Raw genomic sequence first — 19,919 nt, forward strand, 5'->3', positions numbered from 1 at the left:
TGATAGTTCACAGTTTGTGTGGGCGAACAAACGCATACTCTTCACTACAAGCTGCAGACCTTTTGGTCTTCAGCTGCCAGGTGGCTTAACATATCCAGCACCGCATGGCCTCTGGACCTTCACCGTCGTCAGTTACTGTTGATGTTTAATCATCAAAAAGGTCGACCTTTCATCGACTCCTGGTCACGAGTTGATAACGTGTACAGTATATGTCACATTCCTTTGGGCCTTACCTGGGTAACATGATCCCCTGACTCTAAAGATCTCCATGAATGTCACTAATCAAGTCATGTGTGTTGTCAACCTATTGGGGCGAGAGCAACATGAGATCTGTAACTCACTCTGAGCCCATTCCCTTGTAATTTAAGAGCTTATCAGCAGAAAACTGTAGTCTTTAGGAGCAAGAAAGTAACTGTTACCCTGTAGTGCTGTTACAACTGTGGTTTTGCATGTGCACATGTTTTTCTTTGCATGTGTGCAAGTCTGTAGCATCTGGTTGATGCAAAAATGAGGAACTGTCAGTGTGCACAATCATACTGTCAGTCAATCTTAGGTTAATTATGATTACTGTAATTAAGGGATGGACTCACAAGGGTAGATGATTGCACAGGGAGGAATTCGGAGGCTGTAAGCAAGCTGTTAACGTGTTTACTGGTAAGCATCACCAGCATCACGATACAGGTGTTAGCATTTTAATAATTAAATCGAAGGTCATTGAATCATTGATTGACAGCAAGAAGAATATTTCTACAATGAGCCTTTGTGAAAAATCGTGGCACATTTTCACGCTACAGTTCCAGGAAAACTCTAAACATTCAATGAAACCACAAATAGCTTTTGCTGATCATGTGAATATGGATTTCAAATCAGCGTTAATTCCCAGATTGTTTAGACAAGCCACAATCCAAAATTCCACCAGGCTGAAAAAAGTTGTTACTGATCACATTTAAATAATGTATTATCTAATCGCAGCCTGTAAACCACAGAGTAGGAACTGCTGCCGTTCAACAGGCCCACGTCTGGACCACCATTCTTCTCATAGCATGGTAATTCACGGCATTAACATAACATAACAGAGGGGACGGGGACGGGGGGGGGGGGGGGGGGGGGGGGGGGGGATCCAGAGGGCAGGAATTTTCTGGTGTTTAAGTCTCAAGACCTGAGATACTCTTGCAATAATAACAGAGTGAAAGGCTTAGGGACTAATCAGGGCCAGCAGGAATGTAGGACAGCTAAAGTGGGAGAAGGGGATAGTGTTGGCAGGTCTGTAAGTATATTTCACTATGATGGATGCAGTTGTGATGTAAACAATGGCTTTTTACCATATTCTTCTTTATCATCATGGTCAGATCTGTGTGTTTGCATTATTTTATTACAACCATGTTTTCTACTTGTTAATGGTGAATTTTGAGTGATTTTTAAGATGGTGAACACATAGATGAGGAGGCATTAAATCACTTAACTGGGCAGCACCGTTTTCCTGCAGGCTCTTCCCTGATGAACAGGGGAGAAAAAAATACTTTTTGAATGTGATCTGATAGGACCGTTTGAATTCACACTTTGTTTATTACAGCAGCATGAATTGAGGTTTGAAGACAAACTGCATCCTGTCAGGATATGTGTTACTAACGAATTGTTCGGCAGGTGTGTTGTTTGGTACTGTGTCTGGACAGGAGGAGGGGCCGGTTACATATTCACTAACCCATGAGGATAACCCTCTAAAAACACACATACTGACAAACCCACACATGGTGGTTTGTTTCCCTCCTGGGGTTTCTGGAGATATTAACTTGTGCAACAGTTCTAAGAGTCAGGTGTTTTTTATTCTATATTGGGTCACCAACAGTGTGAAAACACTTCCCAGTAACTGAAAGATCTTTTAGTCTTTCGGACTTGAGGTTTTTCCTCTGGGCGATTAACTTTCTCTGACTTTTTGAAAATAGTGATTTTTAGCTGATAGTTTCCCATCACCCACCCAGGAAGCCAACAGGTGGTCAGCCTGCTCAGCCAGACTTCGTCTCAGATACGTAGGAGGCCCGCAGAAGCACTTTTAAGTTCTCCTGAATAAATCTCTGCTGTGCAGTCTTACTATGGCACAAGTGTACTAGCTGTCTGCGGCAAAACCACATGGTCTGTAACCCAGTAGAAACTGGTCATGCTTATGAAGGATCCGGGTTTAAAGGAACAGCCAGATGCGTTCAATACCTCGGCCTGATCTTTCTCTCAGCCGACCTTTCCACGCTGTGGGACAGGACCTCGGCATGCTGCGGAGAAACGTGATCGCCAAGTGCGATGTGCAGAGTGTTATTGCAGAGTGTTATTCCAGCAGCACGGAGAGCCACAGACGGGTTTCTGACATGTGCTCAGCATGCTGCTGTGTCTTCAGTTCCAGTAGGAGGCTGGGCTGTCCTCTGACCAGTATACTGGTAGTGCACAGAAGCAGACCAGCATCATGTGCTGGCGACCTGGTCAACAGGAGAGGGCAGACGTGTGTCCGCCCACACATGTCTAAATACTTTTCTATTTTTCATCCACACTGGCTCGACATGCCATCTGGCAAAAGCAAAGCTGCAATCTGTTCCTGATATTTCCGTGTGGCTCATTGACAGAGCTGTTTAGTTCTGCATGGGAAGTTGTATTCGCTGTGTGTTCCCCTTCTCCCTTCAGCTATTTATTCCCTTTGTCTCTGCCTTTTGGTTCAAATTGTAGTCAGATATTTTTTGGTTAAGTGGTCCGTGATTTGTGCTCTCTCCAGGTTTGTCCAATTACTTCTCATTGAGAATTGAAGGTTGAGTGAGAGAGCAGTGGAAATATTGTTATAGTCCAGCTGTGGTCGGGTGGTACAGTGGTATGAGAGCGCAGCAGGAGCAGGAGGAGGAGGAGGAGGAGGCAGAATGCTGGAATGTTTGTAGGTCATCATCCATCAAACTAATTTGGAGCCCCTAATGACACACAGAAAATTTGTGCAGTGAATATGTGGATTTTGTCAGAATGTGTTGTTGAAAAGTGTTGAAGAATTTAAAGGGACAGTTCCCTAATAACACAATTATGTAATGTGTTTTGGAAAAACGCAAGGCACTATCTGATTTCTGCTCAAAACGGGCAAATTTGCTGTTTTTCATGTTATTTAAAACTGATTATAGTCAAAACAGCAATTTCAATCTGGCATATTGGAAGTTGTGTGCTTTTTTGGAGACAAAATAATGAAGAGATTCATTGTAATATATATATAGGTCACAGCTAATTTTGAGACTATATATACTGTATATAAATATAGTCTCTAAATTAGCTGTGACCTACTCTGCTCAGAGCGCTAAAAAGACTATGCATCTCACCAAATCGTGCCCGTTAGCGTCAGAGTTGTGGCTTACTTGTTATTATCTTATTTAAAATCTAGTGACAAGTTTGTTAAAATGTTTTGTTGAAATTGCAAAATGTGTCATTAGCAATAACTGTAAGTTTAGGTGAGCTTCATTCTTTTCTTTTTTTTGCTATCAAAGCATACAACGCACACACGGATAGGTGAAGTGTAATGAGCATATCGCTCAATATGAAGTGACGTTATTGGGTGTTGGGAGTGAGGCGTATGATGACTGACTTGCAGTTGATGTTAACAGAATTAATCTATTTTTATTTGAATGCATATGCCTTCAGTTTTACAGCTTCAATAGAGACATTAAACAAGAAAGTTGTGTAACATCCCATCTTGAATGTAAAAAACATTTGGATATTCCCCAGATCCCCAAATGGCATGTTGCTCCTTCACTGTAACATTCACTTAACAGGAATGCCAGAATAGAATATGATATACATATGTGTTTTTCTTGTGTTGAGAAGTGATTTTCCATCAGGTTGAAGACTTGACAGATGCTGACTTGCAGTGCAGTATATCAGCCTTCCATGGCTCTAGTTTGGACCTCAGTGTTTAAAATTCCCGTGTAGTTTGAGACTAAACTCAGCCAAAGAAATTATCACTTGAACATGCAGAGGGTGGCTCCCTCCAGAGACCCGGTGGAGCTGTCAGGCAAGGCACGTAGCACTATGGGGGTATCCATAAAGTAGCCAAATGGAAACTTTTTTCAATTAGCTAGCAATGTTTTGTGAGTGAAACACGCACGCACGCACACACACACACATAGACACACACACTTAGGCCACATGAGGAGGGGTGTAGTGTTTCATGGAGGTGAGACCCTGACGGTGCAGGCTCTATTTAAAACAGCTTAAGCTCAACATGAACAAACAAAATACAACCCGCTGAACAAGAACCTAAAATAGTCAATGTATCAATTACATTTTTTTAAATAAAATTATGAATTGATCACCAAAATGATTGCTAAATAATTTTCTCGAAAGGCTTGTTTTCCTTACTTTTGTTTTGGATGTAATGCACGTTAAGTTTTATTAATGCACTATATAAATAGAGTTTTGCAATGGGTTATGAATCTGTCTCAATTTGATACTGATGCCTTTATATGACCTAAATATGTAAACAAGACCATCTGAGAGACAATTGGTTGTTTCTTTACAGTTATTCTTAATGCTTATTATTTGTGCCACAGGGTTGGATTCCTCTCAAAATCAGATGAAATCATGCAGGCTCGCCAGAAAGTCCTTCAGTTCAGACTCCAGCGGGGCCACAGGCTGCGACCAGCCCACCATGGACAGACCCAGATCTGGCTTCGCTGCCACCTTCAACCTGCTTATGGAAGCTCTGGCAAGAAAAGGAGATCCCTGCACCCTGCAGCGACGTCTCCTCCTCTGGCCAGGAGCAGAGCTTCGCTTCACTGCTCTGCCGGTCCCCGCTGGGAGCCAACACTGACACCACGCTCCTGGAGACCCAGGCCCTATTGCTGGACCCGCTGGAGGGAAGGAAGCCACGGGAGAACCAGAACCAGGACTGGGCGGGGCTACTGTCTGACTCAGCTGCACTGAAATTAGAGGTTTTGAAAAGGGACTTGGAAACAATACCACTTTGGCCACAGGGCCCGTCAAAATCAACACAAAATGAAAGTTCCTCGTATTAGCTTTAAACAGTGGATAAAGAAAAAAAGACAAATTAATACTTTGCAAACTGTTGAGCTATGAAAGAATCGTGCCTCTGACAAATATGGTAACGTGTACTACCTGGCCACATCCTCCACACGCTAGCTGGTTGGTATGCTCATAGATATCACTGCAACACAATACATGGACATCTTCCTGCAGGAACCATACTGAACCTGTGTACAGGACCTCGTTGCCATTGTGTAAAGCTATTAGTACTGTGTACTGTATGCACCCAGATTTGGGTAAATTGTGTGCCGTAATTTGAATGGTTTGTTTCATCCTAAGCATTTGCAATTCTGTGTATTTTTCAGTTGACGGAGTCTTCCCATCCTTTCGCTACTTTATACAGTTGTGCGTGCGTGCGTGCGTGCGTGTGTGTGTGTGTATGCATGGTTGCAAACATCAGGACGTCATGATCATCCAAAGCCACATGTAAAGGGGAAAATCCTGACTGGCAAAGCAACAATAACCATCAGTGTCATACAGCCCAACACCCTCTTCCTGTTTTAATTTTAGAATTAAAGACTGTTTAGTGTAGTCAGTGGTGCAGATCACTCTTTCAGGGGACGCTAGTAATATTTATTCATCCGCACATACAGTCAGCTGTATATGGCTGTGGAATATTGACTTCATCGCGGAGTGCCGGGAAAAGGACAACTGAGGTCCTGTATGGGGCCGCTCTTGCATGTCTTCTGTGGCCTGTAGGGTGTTGGGATCCTGGGGTTACCGAAACAGGCAGCTGACAGGGAGCCACGCGAGAAGAGGTTAAGATGGAAATTAAACTACTCTTGTAAATTTCTAAAGAGCCTAAAGTTTCTTAAAATGTCTTAAAGAGCCTAAGGATTTATCCTTGGTGGAAACAAGTTGCTCCTTCAACTCATCTCTGTGTTTGAAAAGAGTTGCATAGTGGAAAACTTTGAGAGACAGATTATATTCAAACTTTAAGGATTTCTGATTTCAAGCGATCTGTATCTAAACTGCAAGCTGGTCACTGCTGTCAAGACTCAAGTCAAGTCTGGTTGGGAACCTCTTGGAGTGTGACGCACTTGTGTCAAGTGACAGGTGAACACTGAGGTTAAGGACAGAGGAGCCCCAACCGATGCAATGCTATTCACCAAAATTCCACATTTTTTGAATTTTAAACACCATCTGCATGTTTGTTTTTTTTAAATAAATGTCTGAGAAATACAAATTTAACAGACAAGGGAAATTCAGCAGCATTACCATAGTCTTTGAAGCATGACATCTATCACATCTGTCCTCTACATCTGGATATATTTCAGTTCGTGAGACTTAAAATAAGTGAAGTCACTGCACATTGCATTCCAATTACAAACCCTAGCCTGAAGAAGAGTCCTGTTGTCCTTTAAGCTCTAACAAGGCACATCTTTTGTAAAATGCAAAACTGGTGATGAGCAAGATCTGCCATAGATTGGCGAAAGTCTCCAACCTCTTGGGTTGATTAAAACATTGAGGTACAGGAAATAAAAGCAAATCATATTCAAAGGAATTAAAGGAAAACTATCTTTTATTTTGGTACTACAATGTTATTGTAGTCAACAGAACCACTGACCAGAGTTATGAAATTAAAAGCCAATGTGTAATAAATGAATGATCTCTTGAAAGACGTGCATTTATTTCCAGCTATATCCTCTCACCCAGCTCAACTCTTGTCCCCGTTCAAAAGAAGTGTCGAAGCCCGAAGGTCAATCTGCAATCCAAATAGACCTGCCCTTTCCAGACATTCCCGTCTGAGAGGTGCAGCACAGAGATTCATCTATTTCCTGTCAATTTCATGCTCTCTGCTATGAAGGACCAACGTGCAGAACATTTCCAAAGAGCTCAAGCCAAAACATACGTTCAACAAATTTGATCCATAAATCTCTGGCTGAAAAAATGTAAATAACAGGAGAAACTCAGCGCAGCCATATGTTCCATACATGCTAAGAAATGTGGTCAGCAGTCTACAGTATAAAAGCACTTTATCATCATTGGGTCTGTGCGCATGCCGTGAAGTTATACAAGTGTATTTTTACTGGCGTGGCCTGAGTTTTACATCCTGAATTCAAATGATTATAGTGACTAATGTAGTTGTTTGATAGTGTTATACTTCCCAGTAGCACTCAGGCAAGTGCTCAAAGAGAGATGTGTTCGCATAGAATAATAAGCAGATGTAGCAGCTTCCTAAAAATATGGAACATGTGGAAGTTAAAGAGACTTGAATGACAGCCCATTCAAAGGTGAAATGTGAAGGGGGCAGCTGAGAATCAGGGTTACCATGCCTGTGCCTGTGAATCAGGGTTACTATGCCTGTGCCTGTGATGGTTTGACGGAGGTTAGGCTCTGAGTTATCACTTGTCAGGAGTTGTTCGCATGTGGTGTTTTGATGTGATTTTGATTGTTGTGCTGTGGTCTAACTCAATTACTGAAACCTTTGCCCCTTGCCTGGTTGTAAATAATAATGGAAGACATCCGCGTCCTAAAGCATGTTTCACACATGCCTGATTAATGGCTTCCTATTCTTTCAAATACTGAGAAGTGCAGATGTAGCTATCAGAGGAATTACACCTCTTTATGCTTGATGCTCTGTTGCTGGGCACATGTTCTTTTTATAGTTGCTCTGAATGGCTATACTCGAATGGCGAGGGAAAAGTCGTTTAAATATGGGGATACTTTTTTGCACTTTTTTCGACATTCTTTCCTGCAAGGCATCCATAGTTGTTGCACTCGGTTGTTCACGTGAAAAGCGTCAAGAATTCGGAAAAAAAAAGGGATTGAAAGATAAGCCCAAACTCTGGCTTCTTTCTCACCTCCGCACAGCTGGCCAATCACACGGCTCCAAGAAGGTGAGAATGTTGCATGTGTTGTGTCTTTGCATAATCTTTCTGGCTTCTTGGGGATAGAGACTTTGGCAGCCCTGCAAAGGTATAAAAAGACCATCCGAGGCAGACTGAACGGCTGGATCCTGCAGCCGCTGGCAGCAAACCCGTCTGTCTAGACCCCCGGCCAGATGACCGGCAGCTACAGACACACACTGCCATCTAGTGTTGCAATGAGCTCTGAAAGGATGTCGGGAGTTCATACCCTCAGCATCTGTTTGCTGTAAAAGGCCACCTACATGGAGATACTGTATGTCCTGATTTAGAGCAACAAAAGGGATCTGCCACTCATTCCAAACGTGCCTCCTCGGCCGACTAGCGGCTCAAATTAATCAGCACTTCGGCCTTAAATTGTAAACAAACGTGGCAGAAAACAGTTCGAGACAGGCTGGATAACAAGCCACTCTTAAAGCATGAACTAAACAGACAACCTGTACTTTGTGGCCTTATGATGGATGTTTTGAAGCTGAGAAATGCAATGCATGTATTTGGTTTCTCTATGAAATGATTGTGGTTGGTTGAAATGACTGACTGTGGACAGTCTTTGTATTTAATAAGCAAATGTAAAATACATTTTTGAATAAATCGAACAAAAAAAAAAACAATTGTGTGCAGATCTCAGAACATTACAGTGTGCCAACTTATTTTTCTTTCCCAAACAATAGCTCTTCCTTGCCATTAGGAAACAAAACACAGAGGATGGGGGAATGCTTAAAAAGCGAACGATGCTGCTTGAAATTTGTGAGATAAAATCTGAATGTAAACAACTCCCTGAAGGCCTCGATTATTTAACAAAGTATGGAAATATTCCTACAGTCAGCCGATGCATGTTAGATGTCCTCACTGTAGTTAACTCATATAAGCATGTCTCCTGCTGGTCCTCTGTGGAAGGTTGTTGTGCTGCCCCGTGAGAAGAAGTACATCATACCTTTAAAGATCTGTAGAGGACGATGTAAATATGGACTCCTATGTAGAGGCTGAGGGGGGTTAGTCGACAATTCCCCAGAGAATTATACCCCAGGAATTATGAGTCAAAACACTAGCTTGGTTTGAGAAATCCTGGGCATCTGTTCCTGAATCATATGACAGGAATGCTAAAATCGCTGCCACCTCTCCCTTCCTGACATCTTTGCCATCCCTTTGATTTTATTTGGTTTGCGGTCGGTGGACGAGGACCTCAAAATCATTCATCGTGGCAGAGAGCCGCCCTGAGAACAGAGATGCTGTGTGTGAAGCACCTCTCAAAGCAGTCTTACATAATGTCAACACAATTACCCACATTAAGCTCTAGTGGCTACAAGTAAATTCAATGGCAACAGGCCAGAGCTTTTTCACTCCCTGATCTGAGGGCTTTTATAAAGGGGAGGTGGGGGGGGGCAGGAAAAGACAGATTAGGGACCAAAGTTGATTGGTCTTCAATACCGTGTCCTCTCCCTCTCTTGATAAAAGAAAGTAGCAGATTATTTTTCTTATTTGTTGTAGGGGAAGGAGCTCTGCGCTTCAACTAGTTAATGGCTTCCACGCTGTTTCACACTTTGTAAAGCACTTTATGTTGACTTTAGATCAAACATCTGGTTGTATGGCAGGACTTTGACCTGCAGGAAACTCAAAGCAGTCAGTTAACCAGCTTTAATGACTGATGAGTTATTACTGTAATAAAGTACACAACAGCATTTGATGGGTTACTTTAATAAATGAAAAAGATTGAGAGTGTTGAGCTGACTTTGCTGATGTGGTAATAAGCATCAAACACAAGGTACACCTGAGGCTGAGGGGAATGCCATTTGTTTTTGCAGGTAGTTGGTCATAAATCAATGAATTGGACAAATCCAAATACTACCCAGATGTCAGTTCTAAATGAAAAGCGATCTCCCAAGTTATAACAATGTATCCTGAGGGGTAAATGTCCCAAATTGAATGACAGTAAATCCAATCCAATCCAAGTCACAAATGTCAACGTCATGGCGGCACAAGAGGAAAAATATGAAGATTCTTAAAAGTCATGAGGATTCATTGCCTGGGAACCCGTCTGTATCAAACTTTGTGCCAATCCATCTTGGAGATGTTTCACTGGATATATATCAAAATCCCTATTCCTTCCACTTCAACACTTTTGTGATGATTCTATGTGGTTTTTAATAAGCATGCTGTATGCTAAAGAGTTAGCAAGAGCTCTTGATCTCATGCCAGACCCCCTGAAAGTTGGACCAGCTCATGGGCTGGATTGGATTTATTTTGTCCTTTAGCTTGTAAAAAAAAAAACATTTGGCTGAATAACACAGTTTCATTCCTGTTTCACTGCAAACAAAAGGTTTTCTTTCACCGCAAGTCATGCTGCTTCTTAGCAATAAGCACATCCTGCTACAAGAGACTTAACCTTTTATGAATATGAAGAGAATTTTCCTTTCACCTCAGAGTAATTCCAGCTTAAATTTTTAACTCCCGCAGACTCTAACAAGCACTCTGTTCTCATCTGCAGGAAACCTTGTCATATTAATCATACCTCGCTAATGTAAATCTCCTAATACTCTTACTGACTTTGTGGGTGGTTGCTTTTGTCTGAGAAATGCAGATTTATCGGTTCATGTTTACTTTTTAAGAGGAAATATGTTTACAAAAAGGCCCGGATGACTGAAATTAACACAGTCTGTGACTTCTCAATGTTTTAGTGAGCTGATATATATATAGGATTAGTTTCAATGCATCAAACACACTGCACAGTATACATATGTATTACATTAACATATTCAGTAGTTATCAGCAAGTTATCTAACTGTACCCTCTGTACAGTTAGTATTTTGGCTCCAGTAAATATTTTTGTGTTGTATAATTTGTTTACAACTTGGACAGATATTAATATTAATATATATATATATATTATATTAATAATCCATCTCAAATGCACCATAAAGTATGACTAATGTTTTGAATGTGCATAGGCCTATTAGAATTTACTTCTAGTCTATGGATATAAGACCTTTTATATTCTTATGCATATGTTTCTACTCTCAAATACAGAAGGCATGCCCTTCTACGCAGCTGAGGGTTGAACTGAAATTGCATTAGTCAGTCACCATAATTAAATCTGCCTCAATTTCAAGCTGAAACATCTGTATGCTAATTTGTTTCAAAGCAAAATGATGCACTCTGTAATGATTAACATATGCCTTCGAGACTGCTGTACGTCACAGAAGCAGCACTGTGAAGTATACAAGGGGTAGACTCAATATTATGAACACCTGCACATCTAATGCAATAGTGCTGCTTTCTAATGCCGTGTCATGTGGGATGCACGGTAGAGACGGGAAAGAGTTTACATCATCAGACAAGTCAAGAGTTTTTTATGATTGCAATGTTGGTGGCGTGAGAGTTTTAAAAAAAAACATGGACATCAAAGTATTACATCCTTAAAATGTTGGTTTAATTACCTTGAGCCACAGTCTTTGGCTGTATTAATTACCATGTCATTTGTTATAGTTTCCCACTGGTAACACCGCTTAGCATTAGCATGTTAGCATTGTTATTGTGCGCATGTTAGCATTCTGACAGTAGCATTTAGCTCAAAGCAAGGCTGTAGACTCTGAGACTGTGTACGGTACGGTAGCTAAACCACAGCACAACGAAGATGATGCCATTTTTGTGACCACATTAGATTGTATCATCTCACTCCAGACCAATCTTGTTTTTGGAGTCTGAATGTTTTGTGCCTGTAGAAGCAGTGTAGTCTCAAAAATCCACAGCATTTGAAGGCGGCTTGAATGTGATTGAGATTCTAGACTGCCACTGCCCGACACAATTTACCAAGGATTTACAAAAATCGAATTACGCTTCCATCAAAGGACTGGAACATTTAGTTTGGATGTTGTTCATGTACATCAACAGTACGATGATTTGAATTGATCTTACTTTGGTTTATTTTAATATAAGAATTGGTATGTTTGGGTTGGTACATGCAGCTGCGCTCTGATTCTTGGAATTAAACAAAAACAGCCACCAGACATTTTCATTTATGAATTCTTTGAATAGTGTGTTGGACCACTATGGGCACCTTCTCTGTGCTATGGCATAGATTCTGCAAGTTTCACAATTGCATTAACACCAATGTACTTTTTAGGAAATTCTATTTTTCAGTGGTTGGCTTGTAATTGTGAAGCGTTCTGTTTCCATTGCCACTACAAGATGCTGAATTGAGTAGAAGTGATTCACATTGTTTTCATTTTCATCTTCCCTCTCAATGACCACTCCCAGCCTGAAAAGACAATATCACCCTGAGAACATTCCACTTCCATCAGGATAGAAACGCTTCATCATAAGGCGACGAAGGCAATCACACAGAATTGATATTGCTTTGTATTTTTTGGCATTTACGTTGCCCGCTAAGGTTTCCCGTCTACCTAAAACGTGCCAGGAAATGTTACTCCTTTGTAACATAACAGAGCAGCCAGAGATCACTCCCTCAGCCTCGTGAAATCAAAAATAATGTGAAATGAATCATCAAAAAAAAGTGCAGGATCAAGGGTGTGCAGCAGCCATATTCACTCATTGAAGAACTTGATTGAAGATGATATGAGTTGTATATGAGTCTATAGTTGAATCTCTTCAAAGCTCCAACATTTAGGGAGTACAGCCCCATGATCACCTTAAAGCATTAGTGTGACATTTTTGGGAAATGCGCTGAGAATGATTTGAGAAGACCGATGCCACTATCACATCTCTACGACAACTATGTAGCAGCAACAAGACACTGGTTAGCTTAGCTTAGCATAGAGATTAGAAACTGGGGGAAACAGCTAGCCTGGCTCATTACAAAGTCGACAAAACATGCCTACCAGCACCTCTAAAACTCAGTAAGTAACATGTTTTATCTTGTGTAAAAATGACATTTTGTGGGTTTTTTGCAGGGTGTGTGTGCCGGACTATTTCTTGCCAAAGCCAAAAACATAGACACTTCCCTAAAGACCGCAAATTGTCATTTTTACACTTTCTGTACAGATTTTACAAACAAGATCTAACTTGTTGATTAGTTTGTGTTACCTGTGGACAGAACAAAGCTAGCAGTTTCCCCCTGTTACAAGTCTTTGTGCTAAGCTAAGCTATACCTGACTGCTGAAGAAAGTAAATTAGCTTATATCCCAAAATGCAAATTTTTACTTTAAGATATAATCATCTCTTGCTAGTTTATTGGCTGAGATAATGATTATTTAAAGAGAGAAAAAGCTTACAAAGTTCCCACAACCTACATAAAATGAATCTTCTGTCCCATGATCACCTGATGCAATGTGTAAGTGAGAAGAAAACTATTTTCACTGGTATTTCTGTGATGTGTGTATGCTCTTGCTTCAAATTGTTAGCAGATTTGCACAAGAAAAAATCTGTTGGTGATCTATTTTGAGAGAGAGAGCGTGGCGGAGCAGGTGGGTCTCGTCAGGAGTCAGAAAGCTGCAAATAGACCTGCCTAAATATTTCCAAAACAAAATACTGCCCACAGCAGATTGAACTCACTTTTGAGAAACAGTGCTCGGATAAATTCATAAGCTCTGCCAATATCTGTCCGCAATTTAAACTCTGCTCAAGGCCCTGCTGTAAAAGAGAAGTTTATGACTAAATAAAGAAAAGACGTTTAAACCAGACCACATCGAAGGTGGGATGCTGAAAGCATCATCTTGCCATGGCTCTGCACTTGATCTGTTGTGTAACTTCTGTTTCCTTTTTAAGGAATATTGGATCATTCAATTGGGAGACTTAAAAAATATGAATGATCTGTACGGAAAAACTTTGTCAACAGCAGAAATTCAATTCTGTGCGTCTCACAATAAACAAGCGAATGCAGTTGTATAGTTAAAAAGGCAGTTAGGCTCGAGCTCACTTCAAACTAAATGTTAATGTCACATTATAATTCTCTACTCCACAACACTGTCCTGCTTATTGGTGGTTTATTTCATATTCATTTGACACAATGTTTTGGTCTAAACAACCTTCAACAGGAGTTCATATATACTGTCCAGACTCCAGACAATATATGTTTTTCAACTTTCATACATGTTCTGCTGCCGTTTAAGGGGCAAGTCAATCAGGAGTGTAAAAATAAACAGTAGTTTTTCAATATTTGTTTAATTAATCTCTGAAGAGTTTTTAAAGAAGAAAACAAAGAAAAAAACAAAAAGGTGACTGGCATATTCTTGGTCAATTCTGAAACCTTTTATGCAGTATGTACCTGCACTGCCTAATATAACTGCTGCTGCTGTATCTTAGTGTATTCATCTACTTCTTACTATTATTTATATTACCACCATATGTACATTACTCTGCACTAAACTGCTTTTTGCACTTCTGGTTAGATTATCTAATCAAATCTGAAAAAAGAAAATCACTCAAAATGATTAATGAACTAATCATTGCAGCTCTAAAATCTGAATAGGATCTTAGTTCTTCTAAGATCATATTAAGTTGAATTAAAGAACAGAAGATATCCACTGACACAAGAGGCCACATGAAGGAATCCGATTGTTTGTGCTCCATTGATGTAGACAGGGGTGTGTTTCTTTGCCTCCTTTTTTCCCAATAAAATTGTCACCTGCAAACTTCACAACAGAGTTCTCTTCATGTTGGGAATAGCTGTTGTGGGAGTACAGCGTGCATAGCAGGGGGCTAAGCACACCACTCCAGAGGAGGAGGTGCTGCCAATCTGAAACTGCCTCAGGTCTGTTTGTGAGGGCGTCTAATAACCAGTGCCAGAGTGAGGTACTCAAGCCCAAAGATGCACCAATCAGTGTCATGGGGGAGATTGATGATGAATGCTGAGCTGAAATCAACAAACAACACTGTGATGTCGAAGTTGTTATTTTCAAGATGTGTGAGGGCTGAGTGGAGACGGCATCACATCTCAGAGGGAAATGTTGTACTTTTTACTCCACTACATTTGTTGAACAGCACTAGATACTTGCCAGATTACAATTCCTCATACCTTTCCTGCCCAGTGAAAAACATGCGCCTCCAAAGTTGGTCATTTTCAATTTGAATGTTTTTTTTATATAAACTGTAGGATGAGCAGTAGTAGTTAAAATTAGCATAACTTTGAAGATCGACTGCGGTAAAATGCAACGTGTATGAGAAACATTAATGGAGCAGTCATATTGATCCCAAAACATAATTTATCACCTTTTGATAGTCTACTGAACATTTTGTTGATACATCATTTTAATTAAGTAAGGCTTTGAATGCAGAACTTGTAGTGGAGTATTTTCACAGTGTGGTATTAGTACTGTGAATACTTCTCCCTCTCCACTGAAGACTGTCAGCCTTCACGAATTAAAATATTGTTTGACACCTGGAGGGTAGAGAAAACGTAGCATGCCTTTCTGCATTACAGCCTTCCTGCCACTGGGTGGCGCCATGGCGCACTTGGATTTAAAACGTGTTTCGTAATGTCCAGCAGTCGTCGCTAAATATCCAGCTTTTCTTTGCCAAAATCTATCCCACAATCCCCACACACAGCACAGGCGGCGGTGTATTCATTTGAATGATACAACTCTGAAACGCTAGCGGGACCTACACAGAGAAGAGTGCTCTGGAGTTTTACCAGTTGTTTCACGTTTTGGATTTACACACCTGAGGAGACCCAATGCGTCTCAACAAAATGAACAGGTTTGTTTAAAACCGTACTGTTTAAATGGTGGAGATAAACTGCAGTTTGTGAAGCCATATGTTCCCTGAGTTGAAAGGCTAACTAGCCAGCTAGCTCGCATTAGCGGCCCAGCTCGTTACTTTCACCGTCTCCGTGTATCCTTGATAGTTGAGCTAAACGCTAACCGTTAAAGCTAACTACTAGTTCTAGGCTAACTAGCTAGCAGCATAAGCTAACTCTCAGCTAATGAACGTAAGCGAATGCTCTCCTTTATTAGACATAAAGCCTACTACTTAAACTTTAATGAACACAGAAGGTTTGTAACGTTTGTTGTAGCTCACCTAACTCGAGTTAATGCTTGTATCGCAGCAGCCAACGCCTTTGTAACTCAAATATAGCGTTTTTGTCTTGTTTATCTAGCTAGCTAATTTGAATATCTGTTTTTAATCTTATTGAATCACACTGCTGCATGTTAAATTGAAGGAAGCCAACCTGTTTGTGCCACAAAGTGACTTTGGCTCTTGAAACTCCTGAGTTGTCTCTTCTGTTTCCCCAACAGTGTCTCGTATTGTGGAAGCTGGTAAGCATGTCCGGCAACGAGAAGTCCTAAAGATCAACCAGAATAAATCCATATGGCTTTCTGCAATCCTGCCTGCATTTTTCTCCTGAAAAGAACATGAAGCAGGTATGGAGATGTGAGGGCAAATCCCACGTCTTATTGTGTAAACAATGATGTTTCTTAAAACCTTGTGACTGTGAAGTACAGTTCAGTGGTGTTGTAGAAGTAGATGTTGTAGTAGTGGCTTCATCCCCTATCCTTTCGTTTTAGGTGGATATTATAAATAAGGAAGAATTAGATAAAGAAAGGTGAGTCTCTGATCCACACCTGTGGGGTTCATCTTAAATATGATCACTCACTCGCTCTGTGTCCCACAGATATTCCCTCTCAGTCACTGGACCATTAAAGGCCCCTTTCCTTACCCATTATCACCTTGTCTGTGGCTATGAATTTAATGTTTTTCCAAACTATGACAGCTTTGCCTCTGGTCCATGACGACTTTGCTCTCGGCAGATTTCCAGTCCACTACGGAGTACAGAGCCCATCCAAAGCAAAGCGATTGTCATCTTGCAAGAGGAAGGGTTGTCCGTTGGTGGAGGTGGGCTTAAAGCTGCACCGCAAAACATCAGATGTAGGCCGTGCCCGTGAACCCGGCATGGCCAACAAAGAAAATGAGCTGACGTGCACCGATGATGTGCGGGGCATGCACCACAATGACAACTGCGGGCTCCCTGTAAACTCTGCAGAGGCCTCCAAGATGGCAGGGGCCAGCTCCAAGTACAGAGACTTCACTGAGGTGAGATACAAAAAACTGATGCTCTGCTCAAGAAAACAATAGAACTGATTATTTCTCGGGGTTCATAACATTTGCAACACTTTTGCAGACTGATTTCCCTTTGTGCATTGTTTGTCTTTTACGTACAGCTATCAAAGGACCATGAAGCCATGACTCACGTCCTTTTTGGAAGGAACCTCCGACTAAAAGTAGCCCAAACACTATGGCGACGAAATGCTAGCGAATTAGTGGCCTACTTAATACGGTAAATCAGTGACAGCTAATACTGCCTTATTGTAGTTTATTGTAAATTCCTCAATCGCATAACATGCTTCATCTTTAATCATTTGTTGGTTTTTACAGAATTGAAGACACGGGGGTGCTGCTTGACTGCTTACCTGTCTTAACAAATAAGTGAGTCTCATCTTCACATGTTCATTTTTAAATGATTTGGCTGTATTAAACAAGATCATGTAGCATCATTATGGATGCAACTAATTGTTTTGATTAATCCACCTTTTCTCGATGAATCTAAAAGTCTGTTGAACGACCGAAAGAAGTGAAAAATGTGCAGCATGGTTGTTCCTAGCCCAAATTCACGTCTCACAGTTCTTCTTTTAGCTTCAAGCAACTTAATCTAAATCATATTTTTTGGAATTATATTGTTATAATACAAATAAATGTATTTTTCTGTGCCTGCTTACATTACTGACAATCGGCTCACTTTCTTTAATCTTGTGTTTTCTTTCTTCTTTTTTTTTTCCCGTCAGCCTTCAAACTGAAGCACCATGTTTGTCACTTGGCTGCTGCGTTGACCTAATGCCCCTTGTGAAAGTGATTCTTGCCAGTAAATATGAAGAGTAAGTGTCACCGAGCGAAAAAGTGTTTACTGTTTTAGTCTTGAAGACAATTTTCTATTCAATCAAGATACTTCAGCCGGTGAGACGAATAACCAATAAACTGAAGTGAGAACTGATGAAGCCTCTTGGATGAGTCATGAAATCTCTTTGACTTGTGACCTGGAGAAGTTTAACAGATATGTTTTAACATTATGATTTGACTAATTTTGTTTTACAGGAACATTATGGTGGGTTTACACTGGGTTCAGTCCGTCATCAGGAAATGGTGGCCAGAACTTTCTAAGAATGAGAAAAGACTGCGGGACAGTTCTTCAGAAGACAGGTGGGCAGTGCCGGCTTAAATACAACCCAACACTTCATGACACAACCAATTTATATATTTTGAAACTCTGCTTCTTTTTCCAAGGTTTTGATTCTATACAAATCTTTGACAATGACAAAACAGTTCTACTGATGTACAATACATCACTGGAAATGCTGCTAATCAGCACAGTAGAAACTGAAGAGGAGATAAAGATCACTACGGTCACTTACTATGGGTTCTGTGTGCACTCACCACATAATGCAATGGTCATGTCTGTGTGTTTATTGCAGGAATATTGAAGTCATGAAGCAGAGGCTGAAGGACTTGTGGAAGGAAGGGGCCCGGTTATGTTTGGTTCCAGGATCTACGGGAGAACTGGCAAAGGTGAGAAGTGTGACACGTTAGTACGTACCGGGGATTTCTGTTATGACGCGTGCAGCGCCCGTTCAGAACGGGCTGAATGCTCGGCCTGTGGTGTTGCTGCTTTCTAGAGAACCACTCATACGAACAACTTAACACTCAACACTTTGCTTCCTTGGGTCCTGAGCAATACAGCTGCCATGACAGAGTTGGGTCACACACACCCAAGTTCCTACTACTCATGGTTAGAAACACTCTGGTTCAGGATAAAACATCAGGGACAGACTTTACTGTTAACCGAGGTGGGCACCCTGGGCCTGTGGCCCCAAACAGCTATAGATTTAATATGTTTAGATATGAAAGATACCGAAATATGTTACTATTCTAATACATTGTACTCTGGAATAACTTACAAAAGGCCCCCAAAGCATTTGAAAGATATGCAAGCTACTTTCTATGTACTACTTTAATGGAAAACATTTTCGTACTACATTTACGTGACAGAGAAATGTTATGGATAACGTTGCAGATTCATATTTGACTCACTAAATGTAACAATTAAACCCTGATGCATTATTCATTTAACTATCCAGCATTATAAAAAGCTCCACAGTGAACAGATGTTAAGTACAATGTGCTTTGTCTGGGTTACTTGTTTGAAGGTTTCATAAAAAGTTCTATTTTATTTCATTTTTAGCAAAAGCAACACACTTTGTTTTCCTGTAGTTGGCAAAACTAAATTAATTGTAAACGGTTTGAGATGAACATTGTGTCACAAGCTCCTTTTGTTTGTTTCCACCCTCTGTTGATTTTGGGTGGACACAGTCAACCACTCCCATCCTAGAAAAAAAAAACCATAAGCTGACTAGCTTTTGTCTGAGTTGAATTTGTTTCCATCTTCACTTCCTGCTTCCTCCTGCCATTTCATATGATGTTTTAACAAGTATTAGTTGCAGAAAGCCAAATCAACTTCACATTTTTAAAGTCGGTGTTCTATAAATAAGTAATCCAGTATGTTGTCATGTTTGTAATGGGGAATTCATGGATGGTTTTAACAGTTGATACAATGTGAAACAAAGATTAGTGTAATGTGTGCAGAGTACTGTTCCACTGGCTGTTACAACAACTTATGTACTGTCTCCTCTTCACGTTGCAGGCCATCGAGTCTTATCTATCGCAGCTGCCCTGACGCTTGTCATTGTAGCTCCCTGAGGATGTGACCACTACTGCCAGATCATGGCTGTGTTTTCAACTGACAATGACGCCAGAGAAAGGGACTGGTTCATTCGGCCACTTAAACTCAACCCCCCCCCCCCCCCCCCCCCCCCCCCCCTGACTGAACTTGACAATTCAGACGACTCCCTCGGTTAGACCTGGAGACTCTCACGGAGGGGCGGAGAGAGCCTTTCTGCCAGAAAACGCACAGCCAATGACTGCTTCACATTGAAGTGGACCTTGTGAAGGGGCATATTTAGTGGACCTCCATGAGACTGGGTGTAACGTCGCTCT

General features: G+C 41.0%; 1 protein-coding gene across 2 annotated transcripts; it reads left to right on the plus strand.

Moving 5' to 3' along the window:
• Nucleotides 1–15,427: 15,427 nt before the first annotated feature.
• katnbl1 (katanin p80 subunit B-like 1) lies at nucleotides 15,428–19,712 on the plus strand. Of its 2 annotated transcripts, XM_031861659.1 has the most exons (10): nucleotides 15,428–15,572; nucleotides 16,112–16,237; nucleotides 16,382–16,419; nucleotides 16,625–16,907; nucleotides 17,036–17,151; nucleotides 17,250–17,300; nucleotides 17,657–17,746; nucleotides 17,964–18,068; nucleotides 18,341–18,434; nucleotides 19,567–19,712. In XM_031861659.1, the coding sequence occupies exons 2-10, from the start codon at nucleotides 16,229–16,231 to the stop codon at nucleotides 19,597–19,599; spliced, it is 819 nt and encodes a 272-aa protein (XP_031717519.1). In that variant the 5' UTR covers nucleotides 15,428–15,572; nucleotides 16,112–16,228; the 3' UTR covers nucleotides 19,600–19,712. The 2 variants fall into 2 exon arrangements, with proteins under 2 accessions (XP_031717519.1, XP_031717518.1); XM_031861658.1 differs by lacking the exons at nucleotides 15,428–15,572; nucleotides 16,112–16,237; nucleotides 16,382–16,419 and having other exon boundaries at nucleotides 16,427–16,907.
• Nucleotides 19,713–19,919: the final 207 nt, after the last annotated feature.

Source organism: Anarrhichthys ocellatus, unplaced genomic scaffold, assembly GCF_004355925.1.
Source record: "Anarrhichthys ocellatus isolate YVR2014 unplaced genomic scaffold, GSC_Weel_1.0 scaffold25, whole genome shotgun sequence".
Classification (NCBI taxonomy): Eukaryota; Metazoa; Chordata; class Actinopteri; order Perciformes; family Anarhichadidae; genus Anarrhichthys; species Anarrhichthys ocellatus.